This window comes from Rosa rugosa, chromosome 7 (genome assembly GCF_958449725.1).
Source record: "Rosa rugosa chromosome 7, drRosRugo1.1, whole genome shotgun sequence".
NCBI classification, from domain to species: domain Eukaryota; kingdom Viridiplantae; phylum Streptophyta; class Magnoliopsida; order Rosales; family Rosaceae; genus Rosa; species Rosa rugosa.
The window spans coordinates 2400448-2424200 of NC_084826.1; the positions used below are offsets into that span (position 1 = coordinate 2400448).

The following is a 23753-nucleotide window of genomic DNA, read 5'->3' on the forward strand; positions in this document are numbered from 1 at the left end:
CCAACTTTCGTGTTTGGATTTGTTTAATTCGTGCTTTGGTATTGCTAGCTCGTCCCAATAAGAATTAGGGTTTCTTTAATTAGGGAAAGAAAGCAAGATTGTTAATTTCGTTAAAGAACTAACAAGTTGCTTAATTGAGGTGAAATCCCTAATTTACTTTTTTACAATTACCTTCCTTTTCTGGGTTCTTGTCCTATTTAGTAATGTTCTTAGGTACTAAAATGTAATTATAATCTTCAAAGTGTACTTTGATAAAGATTACTGTTAATTGGTTGTTTAAGTAGAATGTCCATGCCAGAAGAACCTGGGTGCTCTAGGAGTAAGTGGTTCTTTACAAGGCAGGAAATAGAGTCTCATTCTCCGTCACGGAGGGATGGCATTAGCCTGAAGAAAGAGGCCCAATTGCGGCGGTCCTACTCGTTGTTGCTTCAAGAGATTGGGACGAAGCTTAAAGTGTAAGTACTTGTGATTATTTGTGTATTTATTTGATAGCATCTGAGGTGTAGTTGTTCTGAAAATTTGGAGTTTCTCTTACTATGTATGGCGTGTTTTGGCTCATTGACTGCAATAGCATGGCTATCTATTCTATGCTGTATTTTCAGTTATTCTATAACTGTATATCGTTGCCAAGTATACGTACTAGCTTTACCGGTCAAGTTGATCTTAGGTAATTCTACAAACCAAGGCTGAATTTGAGCTAAAATGTAGGCTACATATTCTAAGCATGAACATCTTGGTTGCCTAAAAGCCTCAAGTAATATTTGGGAATGTTGCTTCTGACTTTCTGTATGAGTGATATCAAAACTGCCTGTGTTTTACTTTTATTGGCAGGATATTCTAGCTGATTGTGCTAACTATATATATATATTATATATTTTTTATTTATTTGTTTATCTGTACTTGGTTGAGTTGCCTCTCCATTCTCCTTTATGATTAAAAGTTTCCAGAGTAAATGAAGTTAATCCAAGTTTTTTCCTGTGTAATCTTTTGATTGCCTCCAAATATCCTTTTAGTTGCCCACCTTTCACTAGTGCTACTCGTCATACAATGGCTATGTTATCTCTGTTATTTTTTAAGTTTTCTTTTGGGGGAAAATATCACTGTCTACTGTTTCCCTTTTCAGTTTATATCAATGCTACTTTTCATCAACTACTGATTTCCATACGATGGTATACAAAACTCAATGGTAAAGGTTGATGTTTTATATCCTTCAGGCCTCATCTGACAATTGCAACTGCAAAGATGTTGTGCCACCGCTTTTATATGCATCAGTCTCATGCTAAGAATGATTGGCAGGTAAAGTTTTTCTGTGTGAATAATGAAATGAAATTTTTTTTGGCAACCTAAGAAGCCTTTTTGTTCAACTATATGACAGTCAACATTTTACAGACTATTGCAACTGCTTGCATCCTTGTCGCCTGCAAAGTGGACGACACACCACACTTTCTGAGTGATGTTGCTTTTGTGGCATATGAGATATGAGATAGCACACAAGTTTAATCCGTCTGCCTTAGAGAGTATCAGACAAAGAGTATGTCGATACCAATTATATGGCACTACCTCATTATATATTTCCTGCACTCAGGGTTGAGCATTTCCCAGTTCCCATCTTCTGCATGCAGGAATTTTTCAGAAAGCAAAAGGAGTTGATTGTAGTGGCGGAGAGAGCTCTATTGACAACAATTGACTTTGATCTTGACATTTGATGTGCTCATATTTTCCTATATTTCTTTGCCTCTTAATCTTAGTATTTATGCTTAGTCCTCCTTATTTCGAGTCATTTGTGTTGTTATAGTGTTTTTGTAGGTTTGTCTCATAAAGAGAAGAAAAGAAGCTAAAATGAGCTAAATAGGATTAAAAGACGCCCAGGTCCCAGAATCTGTCTGTGCAGAACATCCAACTTCGCCGAATTACTGGGAGTTACCCAGATCGAATCAGACAATGAGCCTTATATGCATGGAAAGCTACGGATGTCTACTTTCTATAGAATTTTACGGATCTCGTTTTCGATACTTCTGGAGAAAGTTATGATTATTTGAGTGAAGATAGGTTGGACAGGAAATCTGCTCGGGAATTTACAACCATTCGTGGAGAACTCAAGTTCCGTGACACAAGATTGTCAAATCCTAATGTTTAAAGGAAGTTAATTCAGATGAGTATTCAATGATGAACTTATTCCTACTTCTACAAGAGATATTTCAAGGTTTTCCCATTCCAAATGAAGAAAGGAATCTAAATCCAAGTTTTACAAGGAAACATGAAGCCAAAGATGAGCAGAAATCTTCCCTATATAAAGGAGCACGAATTTACATGAAGGGAGAGTCTCGGGAGCACAATGTAGATGCCTAAGGAGCAGAGACGACTCATCCATCTTTCCCTTCTTTTCCCCTTCCATTCTTTTTATGTTTTTCCTATGTTTTACTTAGTTATCTTTTGTTAAACCTTTTTCTAGGGTTAAGATGATGCCTTAGCATGATTGTTTATGTACTTTGATGATTTATTGATGGATTTATAGTTTCTTTATGATGAATTCTTAGTCACTATTTGAATTGATGCTTTATATTTAAGTTCTTTGATTGATCACCTTAGGGCTTTGCATCTAGTAATTAGAAGATGAATTTGAGGCGTACCTGCAATATAATTCAAATTAGCTTCTTGTGATTAAGAGTTGTGAATTACATTATTGTCGTACCTGAAGTAATGGTTTGCATGATTCTCTCGTTTTCTAGAACGTAATGAGTCCTATATGTTAAATTTATGCCGTACCTGGATAGACTGCATGTTAGGATATACGACCTCTGCCGTACCTGGAGAGAATCATACACTTAAGGAAAACTATGGTCTAAGTGCCGTACCTGGACTTAGATACGGGAATTGTCATCAAAAGAAATAAAAGAATCTGTTAATTGCATCGAAACATAAATAAGATTGTTAGTGGTTGATTTCGAAACCCTAGGTTTTATCATCTTTGCTTTTCAACTTATAAACTTTATTTTGTTTGTTTGTTTGTTTCACATTATTTCTTTATTCGAAAATCTAAAAACAATACTTTCTTTATCTTAATTGTTCATTGTGTTTTTGTGTTCATAGTTTGGATTAATTAGGTTAGAATTTAAATTGATTATCAATCTTCAGTTGGAACGACCTCGTACTTGCACACTATACTAACAACGATTCGTGCGCTTGCGAGTTTTAATTAAAATTTCACAACAACATTCAGCTTCCATACAAGACACTTGTTGCGGTTCTAAAGAGATTAAATATCCCTGACCTCGCTAAGGTTGCTAAGGTGGCATGGCATCTTATTGATCAGTGGTGAGGAACTGAGGATTATATTCTTAATTTTTAAAAGACTTGTGTATGTGTCCTACTGGAGATGTAAAATTGGACTTTCTTTTTGTTATTTTGCATCATTGATTATACTTACGAATGAAAGTGTAGGCTTCAAACATCACTGTGCCTACAGTACAAGCCCCATTACATTGCTGCTGGTTCAATTGTTCTTGTTGCTAGAATTCTAGAAGTCAAACTACCTACAGAGAAGGGAAAATTTTGGTGGTTGGAGATTGATGTGGCGCCGGAACAATTAGATGGTTGGTTGCAATTCCCTGCTCCATTCCTTTTTTTTTTCTTGATTTATGTATGATGCATCTATTGAAGTCATTTGCTGAGTGTTAGACTGGATTCATGAGTTTATTGTTCACAGATTTCCCTCTTCAACTCCTCCCTTCTTATTGTATATTGGTGTTGGGTGTTTGCTTCATTTAAGGTATATAACTTATCTCTCATTTCTTGCAGAGGTCATTAAGTGGATGCATAGTAAATTGGAGCCTTTACCATCCAAAAGTACGACAATCAATCATTCTGAATCTTTGTCTAGACATACCCCCTTGGTCAAGGAGAGAGGATTAGGAGAGTCTGTTATGTCTATTAACTGCCAAAATCTTGCAGAAGGTTACAACTATATGCTACTACGAAGGAAGCTTTACCACCATCTCAGGTAAGTGATAGTGGTCCTTTGATTAAAGCAGTAAGAGGGGAATTTGATAATCAGAACTCATTATGCAAGAGTTTAAAGATGCATTGAAGAGAAGAAGAGATCTGGTCTTCCTATGTATATATTGTTCCGCATTGTAGTTTGATTGGGGATCTGATTACACTAATTTTTCAAGTGTATAAAGTCTATATCATACTAGTTAATATTTGTTGTTATATGTGACTATTTGGTGAACAAATTTGACGAGTTGATGAGTATAGTAGCGTCTTTTGCTAAAGATGTGAGAGTGCAGTTTATTGGAAACCATTTCCAGGAATCCCATGGTGGTGGAATCCCCAAAAGTTGTCACAACTCTCATGACATTTTATTATAAAGCTAGCTCAGAACGTTTACTGAACATCTTTATCACCATCAGAAACTCAGAAAGCAGGGAATCGAGGACATTTCCACAGTCGACAAACTGGTAGTTGACTATGAGATGACCTTGTGCATATCCACTTCCATCAGTGTCTAATTTTTGGAACACACCCACATCCAAATCCAAGCCTCCATTACTGCATTGATCCACAATCCTCACCGTCGTTTGAGCTCCGGTCCGCGTATTTTTAACCTATATCAGGTAGCATATGCATCACTATGACTTAAAAAGTGCGGATAACATAATCATAAAATTAAGCTATTTGGTTACTTGTCCTTAAGCATTTGCCACAAGCAGCTTGGCCATGAGGCCCGGCCGGGCCACAGAAAGCTGTCCAGCCATATTTACTTCGCCATGAGTAGGGTTTGCTAGCATCCCCAGTAACGCAATAAGCACTCACTGCACCCAGGTCCCATCCATGTTGCTCCGGATTATACATATGATACGCTGAACGCACATTGGACGCGCTCTCACCTCCACCGCCACCGCCACCGCCACCGCTACATTTGCTCTGGCATCCCTTAGATGGGGAGCAGTAATCGTCGGAGGTGCCACAGTAGCCGTACTGGCTACAACACAGGTTGCCGGCACAAGTTTTGCCGCCAGCTTGCCGGCCACATTGTTGGGCTACACCACCACTTATTATGCACACTAGTAGTACCAAAATGCAACCACTGAGTCTACCCATGTTTTTAGAAGTTTTGTATATTAATGCACATTATGGTGTAGAGATCGAATTGTTTGAGTCTTATAGTGTTGGCCGGAGTAGAAGTGGACAAACATTGAAGCGGCTGGTGAAGTCAGACTCAATAAATAATAATCGGGGCGGCTTTCCTCAGTTTGGAACCCAAACTAAATTTGGCTTCTATCATCCATATCCAGCAAAGCAAACTTATCTCACACATATGTAAGCTAACGTTTTGGTATTTTCCAAAAGAAAAGGCATCTGATGCATATGTAAGCTAACGTTTTGGTATTTTTCAAAAGAAAAGGCCAAGGTTTTGGTTGTATATATTTGTCCTTCACAGTCCTTTAAAAATTGTGCACAACAACAAGGTTTTACACATATACAAGCTGAAGGCGATTCAAAGTTGGTTATTGATGTTGTGAAGGGTCACATATAGCCACCTGGCGGATTGCAAAACTTATCCAAGGTATCCGGAACATTGCTACCAATTTTTCTTCTATCACTTTAAACCATGTATTTAGGGAAGCAAACTTTGTAGCTGATGCAGTGACTAATGTAGGTCATGGATCTTTTGATGGTTTCTCGTGGACTAACAATTTCCCGAGAAATGCATCTAATGCTCTCATTTTGTAAACTCTGGATATCCTAGAGGCTTCCATTTATAATCATAATCTTTTCATATAAAAAAACAAGTTCCTTAAGAATTATTTTTTAGGTGAGCAGCCCTTATGTTATACATACCTATCAATTTCATCATCAATTTCTATATGCTCGTGATCAATGTCATCGTCCCGATTTGGACTCAATTTTTGTATATTCAATCCTAAGGCATTGTCAATAGACTAGTCATTAGTTGTTGGAGATGCTTAGAACATAAAGTGCGCAAGTGCATTAAAAAGTATGTTTTTTTTTTTTTTGAGAATGCATTAAAAAGTATGTTAAGTACATTATACATATGAAAAGTTTCAAAGATGAGAAATTTTATTCACACACCTCTAAATACTAAATACACATCCCTTTTTTCACACACCCAACATCACATTTTATGGGTAAGTTAAATTACCAAAAGAGGTATTTATATTAACAATAAAGAAACATAGTTGGAATTAAGAAATATATGCAGTTTTTTTTTTGTTTCCAAGTCTACCGCAGATGGATATCATGAATTTGATTCTCAATAATTTAGCATGCATGGAATCGAGCCTTCTTATCAATCTGGTTTCAAAAATGTATTAACTGTCCAAATGATATGGACAAACAAGAGCAAGTGAAAACACAACAAATATGGTTAATAGTCTTCTCATATTGACCTAGCATGCTCTGCTAGGGTTTGGTAGACGGCTCGACCTTTCTACTATACCTGGTTGTCATTTGATGGCTGCGTTGAAGTCAGTCCGACTGACTTTGCTTCTTGTCACCTCCTTCTTGATCTATGTTGAGGGAGAGGCTATAGGGGTGGATTTTGTTCGATCTGAAGGTGTGAAAGGAGTCTCAGATTTTGTCTGGGATAGGGAGATTGTTGGCTTTCGATTATGGGAGCCTGATGGATGTCGATCAGTTTGGTTGGACTGCCTGGTGGTTGCTGATTCCCAGGCTGTGTGGGTCGGAGATGTGGCGGCGGGGTCGACGGCACTAGGATTTCTTTCGTTGAAGGCTTGGACTGATGGGATCGGGTACCCAATTTTTGGATGCTTCGATCTGCTGTGGCGATGGTTATTGAAGGTGGGATGGGATGAATTTGACGATGGTGGGGGAATGAATGTTCATCTGCCATCGCTGAAATTGAGATCGATCTTGTCTTACTTTGGCATGGATAATAATGGCTGCTTGAATAATGCTGGTTGTCCAAAGTGCGGCGGTGGCTTTGGTGGCGGCGTTCAGGGCTAGTGTGGCGGCAAGGAGGTTTCTTTCCCTGCTCAAGTCGAACCTTGGAGCAGCTGGGCCGTTTGGACCTTGTATTGGCCTGTGGGCCGTAGCTCTAGGCTCACTGCTCTAGGTTTTCAAGTGGGCTGGATTACCCTTGTGTTATGGGGCTGGATGGATTGGGTCTTTATGGCCTATAGTATTGTTTAATTTCTGTTTGGGTCACAAAAACCAGTGCCTTAGTTGAATCCATTTTATGTCTACTTCGAGGTTTTCTTGGTTTTTGTTAGAATAATAGTGCGTGGACTTCCTAAAAGGTGGGTGTACTGGGGACTTTTCGGGATTTTATTCTTCTAGAATAGGGTTTTGGGAGGTTCTAAGGAACGATTGTTTCTGTCGACCCCATAGGGGTGTTTCGTTTTTGTACTGCTTGCTGAATTTAATGAAAGGGCTGACCTATTTTCCGATAAAAAAAAAAAAAAGCAAGTGAAAACCTTTGAAAAATTCCTCAAGAACTCTTGTGATGTATTTGTTTTGTTTCGCTCCAATTTCATCATCAGTAGTTCACAAATCTCAACAATTGGCATATGAATATTGTCTTGGTCAAATCCTCAATGACAAGCAATTCCCCATTGGCATTTGAGTATGTTCAACCCAACAAGTGAAAAGCAATTAAAACATTCTTTGGGTGCCATTGTATTAACTTTAGTGATGACCATGTGATTTCCCGAAACTCTCACATTGAGCCATTGAGGAATTGATGCTGAGTCTTCTAGTGTAATATGCCATTCTTTGGGTCTCATTTTTTACTTTTTCAACTGCAGCAATGCAATAGGTAGTCTCTCTTGTATAAGAAAAAAAAAAAAAGTAGTCTCTTAACAGATATTTATCTCAATTTATTTCAGCAAAAAAAAAAAAGATATTTATTTAATGAAAAAATATTGTGTATTGTGAATGAGGATAGTTTAGGAAGTTTGGGGTTTGTGTTTCTAGTAAAATATTAAAATAAAAAAGTTAATAGGTTGTGTATTAAGTAAGAGATGTGTATCTATCATTTAGCAATGTGTGAATAAAATTTCTCTTCAAAGATTTGGCAAGTAAAATGAAAAAAAAAATAGTGGTTTCGTAGCAATGGTAACCAATTCATTATGCAAAAATATCGATCCTATCCAGATATATAACAGGAATTGATCATTTCTGAGAGTTAGGGTTCATATATGTTGATAAGCAGTTTATTGTTTCAAACAAGAGAGAGGATAGAAATTCACCACCTACACTACATGCAGGAGGTAAAACTCTGAAATCAACTTCATAGAAATCCTGGCAATAGTCTGGACCCTCCCAGTAAATCAATAGAAAATTCATAAAAACCATGCAGCAAGAAAGATCCCAAATTTCACCAAACCATTACGAGTCTTCTCTTCCAAGATTCACATTGCCAACGTCGACGTCGAGGTAATCTCCCGCCACTGCAAATGAGATGTTTACACTGGTCTCGCTCCTCTTGCCTAAACTGTTAGAGCAAGGACCATCTTAACTCGACTACTATAAAGTGAAACCCTCAAAAGTTTCACCAAATTTTAAACTACCTTAATTACCCCTATCGAGTTAATTGAAACAAATAAATACAAGGATTATTATAGTAATAAATAAAAAAATAAATAAAGAGATAAATTATGGAAAAGAGACGTGGATGGAAGCAATATAGAATAGATAATTGCATTCATTTCAAATTCTCACGTCTACAGACTACAAGCAAGTCGATAAATTGATAAATCAAAATTAATCACCTCATTTTATTTTTTACATAGACTTTGTGATCAGTTCGTACATCTGCACAAATATGAGGCTAGTATTGATAATAATCCGCCAAACAATTTTTTTTTTTCCCTTGGTTTCCAATTTAGACTAGTTTAGACTTTAGACTTTAAGGTTAGGGTTTGGTGTCAAAAATTTATAATCAGATGTAATCATCTCTGATGGATTACTTTAGTTATTTGGCAATGATTAAAATAATAGTAACATAAAAAAATAAAAAAACCTTAATTGTTAGGTCTATGAGTTGAAAAATTAAGATTCTTATGAACATGAAGTGTCTTATTTGGTGTGCACCACAGAAGTGTCTCGTTCCGATATTTTTTGATTTTTTATTTATTTATTTTTTGGGGGGGGGGGGGGTTGCTAAACAGGTACCTTCAAGCCCACCGGACTTTTCTGAAAACCTCACCGGGAAGGTTTATTGCCCCCCAATAGAAGGGCAATAGACGTCTATTACCCCCCAATAGACGTCTATCAGCCATGTATTGCCCCCCAGTAGACGTCTATTGCCCCCCAATAGAACTTTCGGTAGCCGGAATGGGAACTAATATTCCTAAAATCAGACAAATAAAACTTTGGGCACCCACCTCTTCACCTTTCCATCTTCTCCGCTTGCTCCTTTTTTTTTTCCTCCCAGAATGGCTTTGTCGGTTGCGGTTTTGGGGCAAAAACAGAGAAGGGACCGGAGAGTTGCTGTTTTGGGGCAAGAACGACGTCGTCGGCGTAAGAGAGAGAGAGAGAGTCGACGGTGATGATGACGACGACCCGGTCCGGCGAGTCGAGATGAGGCGGCTCCTCGATTCGGATCTTTGCGCCGGTGGCCTGTTGGAGCTGCTCGGTGACGCTGCCGGACTTGCAAAGGCGATGTGGCCGGGAGGAACAGTGAGCAGAGGCTACTGCTGGCGCGGCTTGGAGGATCCATTTTCGAAGTTGGGCTCGGAAGAGGAGGAGGTGGAGGACATAATATAAAGGGACCTCACCAGAAAACACCGGTAAACCTCGCCGGAGACTTTACAGTGATGAGAGAGAGAGGGAGAGAATCGGTTTGTGCAAATCGTGGAGAGAGAGAAACTAGATCGGAAGGAGGAGAGAGATAGGGAGTGGTAGTAATTGTGTTCAGGGTAAAATGGTCATTTGGTGTTAAATTGTGTAAGTGGGAACAAAAATCTGTTGCTGGGGTAAGTAGGATAATTTTAGCTCATTTTAGTGCTTTTGGTCAAGGACCCAAAAAAAAATTACAATTCTATATTTAAAGCTATACTTATCATGAAAAAAAAAAGATTACATGAAACAAGAAAAAAAAATAGTATGAAGTCACATTCTAAATATTCACCTCATGCCTAAATAATCTAAGGACCGGCCCTAGTAGAAATGTAAGAGAGCTTAGTTTTGTGTCGAGTGAACTTCTCTTCGTCATATCACTACTTAGTGGAACATTAGTTTGTACCGGTAATTTCTTACTAAAGATTTGATTTGATATAGTTAGCTTGATTGTATAATGATTGGTTATGCTAAATATAGTTACTAGATTAATTTTTAGCCATGGTTAACCTGATTCACGATCTCCTTGCTCTTTCGATCATGATTTTTTTTATCATGATTGAAGCTTCTAAAAGAGTTGTAGATTTACTCTGTGTAAAAGCGGATTATTATTTTTATATTTTTAAAACAACATGATTCTTCACTGTCTTTCAAAAATGGCGGCATGGTCCATTGCATTTGTTTTCAAAACTGTCGATCTAGAATCATCCACTAATGCATGAGTAGAGTGGACCAAAAAAAGGAAACAACATGTGTCTAAATTATATATGGCCCTGGTGTGAAATGTTTAATTTTTTTTTATTTTAAGAAAGAATTGATTAAGACCGAAATTTATGTTTGAAACGGTTTATTGTTTCTCAAAACCACTTAATCTCCCACTATTTTTCGAAACTGCGGCATGGTCCATTGTTTTTGTTTTCAAAACCGTCAATCTAGAATCATCCACCGATCTATAAAAAGAGACTCAAGACGAGTGGGTTGTGCACTCATTTCTAATTGTCTAGCTAATTGCTTGGTTACATTTTATTTTTCACAACACAAATGATGATAGTCGATGTTTCTAAAAGATGGATGTCAAGATGAAGAGGAAGATGATGCAGTCGAGAAGATTTATTATAGCAGCTAAATCAATCATCGAATCAATGATTTACCAAATTAAAGAGAGGTATAATACATAGGTTATTTAAATATGTATATATATATATATATATATATATATATATATATATTTTTTTTTAAGAAACATGTCATCAACTCGTTTATTGTTCAGCAAAATTATACATAGTTCAGCGGCTTATCACTCAACTTGAAGGTACAGATCAGTTCAACGGGTTCCATAGTTCCATTAGCTGCTTCCTTTCAACAAGAGTTCGGATAAACTCTACTGTAAGTATAAAAAAAATGGAAGGGTTCATCAAACTACTATAGAGAAGTTTAAAAATGAGAATTACAAAAGTTGGAAAGTGAATCATACAAAATATCTAAGAAACGTTTGTTGTATAAAGATGTTCTAATTCTGAAATTTTTAGGTAAAAGGACGTTATTGCACAACAGAAAGAGGGATTTTTTGTTGTCTAAATGAAAGAAAAAAAATAACATGCATATTTCTCTCCTGTCTTGAGTCAAATTTGGTTAATTTTGTTGTAGGAGTTTAACTTGCAAATTATCATACCCTCAAAACGAACAAAGTTTTGCTTGAATTGTTGGTTATGCTTGCAAGTTCGTACAACAGAATGACATATTTGTGTTGTCTGAATGAGAAATGCCTAGCTGTAGCGCCAAGTCCGACATGTTTGATTGCACGGGTGGGAATTTTTCCTTTTTGCTTCCTCAGCTGTGTAGCAAATCAAACAACATCAATTTATCTATATGTTGTCTCAGTAATTAATAAAAAATAAAAATAAAAACAAAAACGTTAGACCCGTTTTTGACTCAATTAGGCAACAACCTATTCTCTCACTGCCACTTAGGTTATTAGAAGCTTGGAGTCCTTTCAACACTCGGAAACTTTTCTTTGACCATAACCATAGCACTCTTCCTTCGATGAGAGAGAAGACAAATCTGGGATTTCTTCTGGAAGCTCCAGACCAGGTATTTCTTCTGCCCTACCGATCCCTTCTACTATCGACTCCGACGTCTTGCAGAAGTCACCACCACCTCCTATTATTTTCAAAATTCCCTAAATTAGCCAACCTCTCTTCTTAAATTCATAATTCCACCCCATTTAATCTCAAATTTAGGGTTTTTGAATTGATCCACCCATTGCCCCTAATTCTCAAAAACCCTAATTCTCCCATAAAACCCTAAAACTCCTCCACCACTCAAAGACTGAATGATTGATTACCGAAATGGGATCTCATAATTTTATGCTTCTCAGAGGCAAAACACTCCTCCGCGTCCGTCTCCACCACCACAGGTTGGGCTTCGGGCTCATGATGGCTCCTAGTCGTAGGGCATACTGCACCGAGTTGATTCAAAAGTGGAAGAGATGAAGATCGAGCTCAGGGACAAAACAACGTTGTTTTGCTAGATCTCACTGCCGTTCGAATCCCCAATTCAATTTAAGCCATAGTGTTGAGTTCTCTTCTTATTTTGAATTTGTCCAATGATATGCTTGATCTATGGTCCCATTGTTGTGTTGAGACAAATAGAAGTTGGCTGATTTCAAAATTTATTTCTTCAAAATTTATTTCTTCAGTTTCAGTCTGCATAAGTGTATTTTTTTTTTTCTGTACAAGCCAATTTTTTAGATACAGTTTGTATACTTCCTCCGAGAATTAACCAAATTATGTGCTTAAGACTACCCCCTACATGTTGTTATTTTGCAGGGCCAGCATAAGATGTTGGAACATAAACTTTTTAAGGACAGAGCTGCATTGGTAGATAAGTTGTTTCCGGGAATAGATCACATGACAAACACGCTCTCCAGTATCTCAAAGATATCAAGTGGTGCAGGATACATGATCCTAAAGGATTTAAACTGGAATTCTTATTTGGTCCCAATCCTTATTTTAAAAACTCTGTACTAACAAAAACATATCACATGATTGAAGAACATGAGCCCATATGGAGGAAGGATATTGGGTAATTCTAGTTTCTGTGGTGTAGTGATTTTTCCTCTTTTTTTCTTTCTCTTATTCTAAAGTTGAGAATTGGGATGCCTTGTAGGACTGAGATTGAGTGGTATCCTGGGAAAAACTTGACAATCAAAGAATGCCAAGTCCATGACTGCACCTGAAATTTGTTACAGTTTCCTTAAGTTTTTCAAACCTGCCCAATATGATGATTATACTAGGGAAGATAAGGCAAGTATGATTTCATTAATTTGATGAAGTAATCTGGATTTCACATCCAAAACCAATTGGCAATGGATGGAGTGGCCCAAACCCTTATAAACCCATAGGCAATATCCCATTTTTAAGGTCCCATTTTTCTCATGTGGGATGTATATATTCTCAACACGCCCCCGCACGTGTGGCGAATTTTCAAACCATACACGTGGACAACTTTGGATGACGTAGAGCCTGTGTGGCAGTGAGGCATGCACACGTGGGATAACCTGGCTCTGATACCATGATGAAGTAATTTGGGTTTCACATCCAAAACCAATTGGCAATAGATGGAGTGGCCCAAACCCTTATAAACTCATAGGTAAGGTCCCATTTTTAAGGTCCCATTTTTTCTCATGTGGGATGTATATATTCTCAACATAATTGAGATCTCAAGGCTATTGAACTTGGTCAATCATGATATAAGCAAGTCTTTTCTAATCTCTCTGATGCATCTGTAGACAGGTTTCTATGTTGAAGACTAAGATAAAAGACAACCATGAAATGGCATACCTAATGATTACCTTTGCTTTGCTTCTCTAATGCATGTAGTGTAGCTCGATTAATGATTTGTAAGGTAGTACACTTTGTTGAAACAATAATTTTATGTTACCTACTGCCTAAATTTGTGTTGTTATCTGTGTCATTGTATTTTCAATGTTTGGTTACTAAAGGCGCTCTCTTTGGTACTGCAGAAGCTGGCTGATCTCACTTTCACCTAGCCCCATATTTATAGATGGAATAGTACTCACTAAGATTGATACTGTAGACGATAAGGTAAGTAAACTGCAAATAGTTTTAGATATTAATTTGTGCCTTTTTTCATTGCTTAGATTATAATTAAAATGGTGAATAACTGAATCAATGTAATGTGTAGGTTGAAGTTGCGCTTTCCATGGTTTACATATCTGGAGCTCCGGTCATGTTTGTTGGGTGTGGGCAGTCCTACACAAACCTCAAAAAGTACACATGTGAAATCAATTGTGAAGACTCACTTTGGGTCAGAATGCTTAGATTAGAATGCTTTGTTGTTTTAAGGTTGGCTTGGATGATGATGAAATACTCCATTTTTATGTTTGAAGTTCAATATATGTGTTGGATTACTCATCTGATGGATTGTAATTAGCTTTGTTTCCAATTCTACAGTACCTAATAAAATGGAGCAATATTGATGCACAAATGAATTCACGGAATGAATGTTTCAAATAATCATACAACAGTTTTCCAGTAATGTCAATGCAATGTTGTTTGAGTACACAAAATTTGGGTATCTACACAATGCAATCAAACATATCACATAATGGATTTTTAAATCAAATATATTCTAACACAACATAAAAGACTTGAACTCAGTTGTCATGATCTAAATCATATATACAACAGAAAAATTAAAAAAATGTTATGTGAAAAACTTATCCAGTAACACCATCAAAACAAGTTATGTTATCTGAACTGTTACGTATGGCCGCGTCCCATGCCAACTGCTGCGCATGGCTGCATCTGGCATATGCCAAGTTTTGGGGCAACACTGCTAACCAATATCTGTCGGTTAATGGACTCTCATACAATGATGATTCACCGTCTTTGAATTTTCATCAAACAACCGCTCGATAGATGACGGTGAGTCTCTAAATCATGCAACGGTTTTTTACCATTGTGTGATGCAGTTTTTGGCATAGTGATAGTTAAGATGAAAAGGAATAAATTCAACGACATTAATCAGTTGTATTTTCATTGGAGATAGGATATTGTTTCCAACATACTGTGTATCAAACAAATCAGATTGTATCCCTAGTTATAGATTGTGAACTGATAAATACTACAGATTATGTCCCTAGAAAATAAGCCTGTAACACAATTGTATATGAGTAGAAACTTACAGTATTTTTTGAATAATGGAGTTTGGAACCGAGTCAAGATGGGAGGCTCATCTCCACGTCTATAGGGAAGGAAGATGGTCAGATATATATGACATCCAAGTTCCCAAAGGAGACTCAGAAAATCCTTAATTCCCAAACGACAATGACATATGCGTTGGCCAAAGAGGAAGTAGAGCGTTGCTTCAACAAGAATGGCTGCTACTACCACATAACTCTACTCATCACCACCGCGTTTACACTCATTATCCTCCACTACACCGTCGCAAATCTCATGTTTGATCACCAACACCCCATATTCCGGGGTCGAATCAGCCGTCATGTCCTCACTAAATTCGAGTCGCTCCGCCTAGTTAACTGCCACGTGGGACTTCACACTCGTAGCCATAAACCCTAGCCACATGCTCGATATCAACTTCTACGACATACACGAAGAGGAAAGCCAGACCGCCGACGACGTCCACGTCTCGCTCTTGTGCCGGTTCGGCAATAGACACCAGCGCGTGCTCGCAATCGCTTGGCTGCATCCCTTGTGGCCTTGTCTTTAGGCAAGAGGAGTTAGACCAGAGTGAATATCACGCTTGCAGTGGTGAGAGACTACGTCGGCGATGAGGTGGCGACGCAAATTTCCGAAGAGAGGGTTGGTGGTTCAGTTAAATTCAAGCTCGAACTAGAGGCTTTGTATAAGTTTTCTCATATTTTATGGTACGGTCTTTTGTCTTTCATAGTTCCTATGAGGTCGATCTCAGGGTTTTACCAAATAATAATGAGACAGGGATTCACACGTCTTTCTAGAAAGGGTAAGTCTCCGGTCTTTTCTCTGAAATAGAGGATTCATTAAGCAGGAGGCATGTTCATTTACTCAGTAACTCAGGTTCCACTAGACTCCCTAAAAATTTGTAGATACCAAAAAGTGCATTTCGTGATAGTTCAGGTACCATATAAAGATTTTACCCTTGATTCTATGTTGCTTTGGATTTTATACATGTATATCAATTTGTGCTATCTCATATTTATTGGCAAGATTGGTTTTTAATCATATATTAGTGCTAAAACTCATGAACAATCATCACATAAGCTAGAAACTAAGCTTCAATGGCAAAAAATGAAACCCTAGCCTAACTTGTGGAAGAAGACGAAGCACAGAGAGAAAATAGAAGCAACTTGAAATTGAAACTTACAGAATGATTTTTCCACCCCTAAAGAAATTACAGAAGAGCTATTTGTACTAATTTGGAAGACACAATTAACACACTAAGTAAGCTAATTAACAGTGCTAATTAAGTCTGGACTGTCAACAGGATTACGCCACGTGTAGACCATGGTGCGGTCAGGATTGACTCCTCATGCAACAGTTCAAAATGACGTTGAGATGCTCAATTTGTGGAGCAGAGTGAGTCCCGGTTGTGAAGCGGTTAACCTCACGTGTGATTGAATTGATGAAGTCACTGATACATAAGCTCAAATTTGAAGCGCTTGTGGAGACTTGACTAGTTTGACTAAGACTCTTGACTTGAGCTGACTTCGTATTGCTTCCAGTAAGCTTTGCATTATTAATCACAGCAACATTACTAGCTATGCTAGCACCAGAGTCATTACCTTCACTCTTGACCACATCACCAGTATCACCATTAATAGTAGTAGCACCATTATGAGAATCTTTTATTGTCCTGACAATTAGTTGTCAATATTGTGTACAATATGTTTGCAGTTTATTGACTCTTTTGAATCTAAATCTATTGCAATTTGCATGTATGTTGAATTGGCCACAATGATGCACTGCTGTGTATAGTACTTCTAAAAAGCTTGCTTTCACTTTTGACTCTTTAATTTGACTCTTTTTTATAGTTCAATCTTATCCATTGATAATTTTGTAATCCCCCCACCCTAATTTATTTCAACTAGTTTACTATCGTAAGCACTTTCCTTCTGGATAAAATCTGTAGCATGAGTGTGTCACTCATAATGAACATCGAAATCAAAAGTCTATGTAAAAGGACTTTTCCTTGCCTGAAATTTGTTAAAGGGATTGCAGGCACCGTTTTTGTTGATTTCAACCACCTGCTAGAAAGAACTGGTCACCAACTGCGATATCTAGCAGTACATGAAGTTTTCTCAGCTAATGTAAACCTCAATTTTACTGTTCCAAGTAAGGATGCCTGAATCTTATTCTGCTGGATTTGAATAAAATGCTATTGGCTAGTCATGTATAGCTATTCAAATTTGTGGCCGGCATAAGGCGCATCCAACTGTTTGTTTTGGTTTGTGTGAGTTTGCAAGTGATATCGAGTTGGATGCAGTATACCCAAATGGCTTCGGATTTGATGATGCTAATTATTGCCTATCTGTCTGCCAAATGAGAGAGAGAGAGAGAGAGTTTTTCTTCACTACTTCTCTAAGTTTTACCTTCAACATTTATGGTATCATAGATAACTTGAAATTCATTTTGATCTTAAATTTGAGTTGATAATCTTGAAGCCCTCCAAGTTATTGATGAAGATTATGTTGTCTACTCTAACTTGTGCTCACTCAAATTATATCTTAATTGGAAGAGTTGAAATCTTTAAGAATGTTATGGAGAGAGTAGTTTGTTATAATTATGTTGAAGGATGTATTTTAGCAATTAGTTTCATTGGTTGAAGTCATCATCCTAAATTCCAAATTGCTGTTGGAAACCTGAAACCAGTTCTTTAGACCTCTCAGGTTTTAGACAGGTAGAACTTTCCCAGCCCGTCTTAATTAATCTATGATTTTGATTTAGTTGCTTATTTGGTGCAGATTTATTTCCTCGCCTGCTTTAGGTTTTCTGGGACTCGTTGCATTTTTTATTTTTTTTTATTTATTTTTTGTGGTATTGAACATATATATATATATATTTATTTATTAATCAAGTTGTTAAACCCTTATTTAATTTAGGATATGAGATTTGAGAGAGATTGATGAGAGAAATTGTGTGTTCACTATTGATAATAGGAGCCCTATGTATAGGAATTACAAAGTACATATTCTAATGATACAAGGAAAACTATTCTGAATAGAGCTAGGAATTCTAGAACCTTCTTTCCTATTACAATCATAGAACTGATAAAAGTACTAATCCTAGTTTGCCAAGGCACACTAAATGTCAACATTCTTCAACACTCCCCCTTATGCCACTCAAACTTGGTGGTGACGCTTCAATCATTGCCTCGTTAAAAACCTTACTCGAGTGAAAAACCCTGTGGAAAAAAAACTACCTCGAGGAGGAGAAAAGAGTACAACACATCCTTCACTCTTCGAGATCGAACATGTAGACATCATACCTCCCCCTGATATGATTGTAATAGGAGGGTGTCTGCGTTATAGGCCCAAATACCTATCTCTTTGCTAGTGAATCTAATTCAGCGTGGATTGCATAATTTCATTTAGGCCAATCCGGTATTCATTGACATTCTTCAACAGAGCGAGGTTTGATATCATCATACTCTACAATTCCTTTTGCAACAGAATATGCAAAGGCATCATCAATAAAAATGGAGTTTCTATTCATCGTCTCATGTACACTAGTGTAATTCATGCAGATCTCTCTATTCTCTGGAATTGGTTCTGACATTGGAGCGTCCCTCAATGATGTCTCTTGGACATAACCATAATCCGGAATATTTTCATGAGACGGATTATTCACATCGATGATTAATGGATTATTTTGTGTCAAACTCGCTTTCTTTCTTGGGCGAGAATTCATCGAACCTTTGGGCCTCCCGCGCTTCTTGGCAGGAGTCATGGGCCTAGCCACAACGTCACCATAGGAGGGGACGTTGGCGCCATGCTCGGTTTCCCTTGAGATGGCGTCATGTCTTCTAATTTTAGGGACATCAATCCTTGCAGGCACGTTTGCAGCAGGTATGTGTGATCTCGTCACTTTAGTGATATCAGAAAACGTATCAAGCATCTAATCTGCTACGTTCTGAAGATCGAGAATTCTCTGCACTTCAATTTCGGACTGTGCGGTTCGGGGATCAAGATGAGACAAAGTGAGGACAGACCACGACAATTCATGCCGTTCCTGTTGAACATTTATGTTCTTATCTCCCCCTAACGACTGGAAGACTGTCTCATCAAATTAACAATCCACAAATATAGCGGTAAAGAGATCGTCTGTCAAGGGTTCTAAGTAGCGGATAATGGTTGGAGAGTCATATCCAACATAAATGCCTAATTGTCTTTGAGGACCCATTTTGGTGCGCTGTGGCGGCGCAATTGGCACATAAACTACACGCCCAAATATGCGCAAGTGTGAGACATTAGGCTCATACCCAGTCACCATCTGGGACGCAGAAAAGGGTTGAGTGGTAGTAGGCCTCAGATGAATAAGCACAGCTGCATGCAATATTGCATAGCCCTAAACAGAAATAGGGAGATTGGTGCGCATTACCAATACTCTAGCAACCATTTGTAGTCGTTTAATGGCGGCTTCTGCGAGACCATTTTGGGTTTGAACATGAGGAACTCAATGTTCAACTTCAATCCCAATGGACATGCAATAATCATCAAAAAAAAATTAATGTAAACTCCCCAGCATTATCAAGTCTTATTGACTTAATAGGATGATCAGGGTGGTGAGGCCTTAACTTAATACACTACACCAAAAGTGGTATTTAGTGACGAAGTCTAGTGACGGATTAAGAAAACTGTCTCTAGTGATTTTAATAGAGACATATTTTTTGTGATTGTCTCTAATGACAGTGGTGGCGGATTAAAATTGGTCTCTAATAGTATTAGAGACGGAACATGGCCCCTCTATCTTTTGGGTGCGACCTCAAAATTTTGAGTCTAAAAATTTGAAGACCCGGCATTTTTTTTTGGCGCAAAGTTTTGGATTTTAGAAATTGAAAAGAAAAAAATCTTATCTCACACCTAATAAGTAATAATTTCCCCGATATCAAACCTGAAACTTCTCTTCTCATCTTTCTTCAGTACCAACTCATTGTAGTCACCGTCTCAGTCAAACCACAAATCTTTCAATGGTGAACCCACAAACCACTGTCTCCTTCACAACCATATCTTCAACAAGCAAGGCCAATAATCTTCGGTATTTCGTTTAATTGGAGGCAAAAGATCAGAAGAAGCTCTCATGGACCTAATTCAGACCCGAGCCCTTCACCATCAAGGACTACTACGAGGTTTGTATTCTCGTCTGAGGCTTTTGCTTACTGCAAATCTAAATGGGTTATGACATATATGCTCAGTGGGTCCTTGAAATTTGAAGAGAAATTGGGGTATGCCTATCAGGTGTTTGTAGAAATGCCCAAGTGGAAATGGTTGAAATTTGCAGAGAAGTTGGGGTATGCCTATTAGGTGTTTGCAGAAATGTCTAAGCGAAGCACTTGAAATTGGATTAGTTTTCACTATTGAAACGGCTCTATTTTCCTCTCAAAGTCACATCTTTGAGTATGTTAATCGTTCTACAAGCAATGGTATGAATTGAAAGTGGTTGTAAGGCTAGCTAGTGTTTTTCTTTTTTGATTTTGATAGGTTTACTTGTATGATAAAAACTAATACTGATGTAGTATGCATGAAATGGTCAGTGATGTTGTATTGGTGAATTTGAACTTGACACATGATGATGAAGATTGGAATTGAACCTCAAATTGAAATAAGGTCAGTAACTTGAATTTAGCAATTGTCCCTTGTACTCATTTTTGTGCCACTTATGCTTGCTTATTATAATTAGCTGCACACAAACATCTGAACTATATTATGGGTTTAAGGTGTTCCTTTTTGTAGGTTATTGAGGATTCAATTGCGTTCTCATTTGGGTTGGCACCTATACTTGCCATTTGCTGGGCTTGAATCTCCTGGAGGTATTTATATATGTGCTCGCATCATTTTTCTTTTCAACTCATGCATCTTAAATTCTTAAGTAACATTTTCTTTCACCTTTTTGTGTCTCTAAGAAATACCCTTGAAGTCTGATGGTTTAGCTTAATCTCTTAGAAGAATTTTATTGACTTGTTTTTTCTGATTAATGCTATATATCCTTCATTCTTATGCTATCATCTTATGTGTCAACTTTGCAGGTAATGGAACTACAGCTGCCATCCTTTTTTGACAATTTTGATCTCTGGGCTGCTGCTGCTAATGTCCATCAAGTAACTACCTGTTATTGTTGTCGGTATTTGTTTTTAGATAAAAGTTGGTTGGCTAAAAGATCTTACAAATTTCATCTTGGAAAACCGTGACATTCTAGGTGTTTCATAAATCATGATGATCATGCTTCTATTGCATCATATTTAATATAATATATTTACTGCAAAATGATCAAATTTTTATAAGAAGACTAACTGTTGATGTGAATGAAATCAAGTTCACCCCTCCTTTAAGTTTCTCTTTTGCTTGTCATAGTTCTATTTAGTATTTACTAATACTTATATCAATATTCAACTATCATCCAGGTCGAACTAATCCAACTGCGTAATATGGTGGTGGATATATCCATCCCTAATAAGAATCTGGACCTGAGACTGATGTTAAACATGAAGAGAGTCTTAACAACTCAGACTGTAAGTTACTTCGCGTCATGACAATGATCATTTTAGTACAAGTGACTATTGCTTGATAGACTGATATATATATATATATATATATATATTAGTGAATCTGGTGTTTCATCTAAATCTGTCGTTATTTCTCTTGGTTTATGCTCTTTTGTTCTATGTTGCTCCAATTCAAATTAAAAGTGGGATCAATTGTTTCAGTTGCACCCAAGCAAGATTATCCTAATAATTCTAGAGCTGTAATTGCAAAACCTGCTGATGAAGATGAAGAATTTGCTCGTATGATGGCCAGGATGGATGAACTTGAGAAAGAAGAACGTGAAGCTGAATGTCAGATGGCACAAAGTGATGAGGATGAGCAACTTCAGCATGGTTTGCATCAGCTTTCTGATCAGAAATCTCTCCATGGGAATCTCAAAATTTCCGAGGTAATGTGTTAGCTTTTTAGCCATTTCTTGAGGTGTTAAAGAAATGATTAAAGACACTTTTGGATTTGTAATGGACAATTAAAATTCCAAGCCAAGAAAGGGTTAATGCTCAATTTCAATCACTGGTCATATAGCAGTACCAGTCAAGGAAACCTCCAGATTCTTACATATATTTTAAATTCATGGTTTTTGGCTTCAAAGTTCATCATCCATGCAAAGAATAGCAGAGCTTTTATTATGTATTCCATACAGTTTTTGTAGCTTTGTAATCTTACATGCTATTGATAAGTGAACTATTTTCTTTTGTAGGTTGAGATGCAAGAGAAGTTGGCAAAAACGGTTGCAGTTTAAAGGCAAAAAGACTTTGGACTAACATGATTGCTTATATGGGATGCAGGTGTCTTGAAGCTCAGTTTAGAAATTAGCTAATTTGTATCCAAGTATATTTGATACTTGACGAATTTGTATTCTGTTTTATAACAAGTAATCCAAGGATCTGTTCTCAACAGTTTATTTTTATATATCAAGCAAATTATTATCAACTTATCAGTTTATTATTGCTATACATTTGATCCAACAAAACCAAAAGCAAGAAAAAAAATATATATATATAATTATACGCTGATTGAATTGGAATCATTGGATTGTAATTGGCTATTGTCGTATTCATTTAAATGCATTAGAGGCATTTATTAATATTAGATATTCGTCTCTAAAAGTAGTAGAGACGGTTTGTATTGTCAGTGGTTGTTATTGTACACGTGTCAGAGAAACAGCAATAGGGACGGATTTTTGTTTCTAGCTGTCCCAAATAAGCATTAGAGACGCAACCTTTAGAGACGGATGGCTAATTTGTCACTCCTTCTATTAGGGACAAATTTAGCTATATATTAGTCACTAATATATTTTTAGAGACGTTTTGTGGTTGTCTCTAGAGCCCATATTTGGTGTAGTGATAATTTGTGCTAGGAGTTTAGCAAATGCAACGTTCCTTGTGGACAATAGCATGACATGTGACTAGCGTGTCGATGCATCAACCAACACCATAAAATATCTAAATGGTCCGCAAGGTGGTTGAATAGGTCCACAAATATCACTTTGGATTCTTTGCAAGAATGGTATGTTTTCTTTAGTGTCATTTGCATAGGATGGTCTCAATCCTAATTTTGCTAAAGAGCAGGCTTTGCAGAATGAATGATGGACTTTAGAAGCAACCAATGAGGATTTTGGTTGAGCCATGAAGTCACAATTGACTTTAGAAGTAGAAATAGGAGTCAAAAAGGCACTAGTGGCGTCAAAGCCACTTTTGGGCCGCAGGGGGTGGCGCAGGCCTTAGATGGCCGGACTTGTAGGGGTACGGTGCCGTGAGGCGCAGGTGCTACTCCTTAGTCCAAAATTTGATTTTTACTTCTTTTTGTTCGGAAAAATGAATGTCCGTGTGAAGTCTTTAATATACGGATCATCATATCACGACCGGGGTGTCCCAAACGGTCATGCCAAAGCCTATATGTGTCCGAATCCCATAAGTCATCTCTCATGACATGGTTGGATTCAATAATTCGAATATTGGTTGCATACAACCTACTAGAGCGACACATAAGTTTCTTTAAGACTTAATTATGTCCATAGTCATTAGAGGTGATGCAAAGGAACTCTCACAATGTATTTCCACATGAAAACCATTGGCTCTTATATCTTTGAAGCTCAGAAGGGTTCTTCCGGCCCTAGAAGCGTAGAGAGCTTTAGTGACATTAATGA

General features: G+C 37.4%; 2 protein-coding genes, 1 long non-coding RNA gene and 1 pseudogene across 9 annotated transcripts; 3 read left to right on the forward strand and 1 right to left on the reverse strand.

The window, feature by feature from the left end:
- The first annotated feature begins 285 nt into the window (after positions 1-285).
- On the forward strand, positions 286-4132 carry LOC133720932 (cyclin-T1-4-like; annotated as a pseudogene).
- A 132-nt stretch (positions 4133-4264) lies between these two features.
- LOC133722206 (barwin-like) lies at positions 4265-5112 on the reverse strand. Its single transcript, XM_062149025.1, has 2 exons — positions 4691-5112; positions 4265-4608 (listed from the first exon to the last, which is right to left on the reverse strand). Exons 1-2 carry the CDS (start codon positions 5101-5103, stop codon positions 4365-4367), a joined length of 657 nt encoding a protein of 218 aa, XP_062005009.1. The 5' UTR covers positions 5104-5112; the 3' UTR covers positions 4265-4364.
- Positions 5113-10835: 5723 nt separating this feature from the next.
- LOC133723801 (uncharacterized) lies at positions 10836-14288 on the forward strand. 3 transcript variants are annotated; one of them, XR_009853279.1, is made up of 4 exons: positions 10836-10990; positions 12654-13731; positions 13850-13931; positions 14032-14288. It is a non-coding gene; the product is annotated as an uncharacterized LOC133723801 (long non-coding RNA). The 3 variants fall into 3 exon arrangements; XR_009853280.1 differs by having other exon boundaries at positions 12654-12909; positions 12994-13931; XR_009853278.1 differs by having other exon boundaries at positions 12654-13931.
- Positions 14289-19995: 5707 nt separating this feature from the next.
- On the forward strand, positions 19996-22516 carry LOC133723932 (uncharacterized). 5 transcript variants are annotated; one of them, XR_009853353.1, is made up of 8 exons: positions 19996-20193; positions 20303-20487; positions 20599-20671; positions 20782-20874; positions 21091-21162; positions 21466-21573; positions 21769-21995; positions 22305-22516. XR_009853353.1 is itself a non-coding variant. In XM_062150803.1 (2 exons), exons 1-2 carry the CDS (start codon positions 21711-21713, stop codon positions 22344-22346), a joined length of 327 nt encoding a protein of 108 aa, XP_062006787.1. In that variant the 5' UTR covers positions 21654-21710; the 3' UTR covers positions 22347-22516. The 5 variants fall into 5 exon arrangements, 1 of the variants encoding a protein (XP_062006787.1); XR_009853355.1 differs by having other exon boundaries at positions 20798-20874; XR_009853352.1 differs by having other exon boundaries at positions 20303-20461; positions 20546-20671.
- The last annotated feature ends 1237 nt before the right edge of the window (positions 22517-23753 follow it).

What these genes read in the sequence shown, in the direction of transcription:
- LOC133723932 (XM_062150803.1), top strand. Translation starts at nt 21,711, where the DNA reads ATGCTCTTTTGTTCTATGTTGCTCCAATTCAAATTAAAAGTGGGATCA. An exon ending in GGAATCTCAAAATTTCCGAG is followed by an intron (nt 21,996 to 22,304) that starts GTAATGTGTTAG and finishes TTTCTTTTGTAG; the next exon opens with GTTGAGATGCAAGAGAAGTT.
- LOC133722206 (XM_062149025.1), bottom strand. Translation starts at nt 5,103, where the DNA reads ATGGGTAGACTCAGTGGTTGCATTTTGGTACTACTAGTGTGCATAATA. An exon ending in GCTTGTGGCAAATGCTTAAG is followed by an intron (nt 4,609 to 4,690) that starts GACAAGTAACCA and finishes CTACCTGATATA; the next exon opens with GGTTAAAAATACGCGGACCG.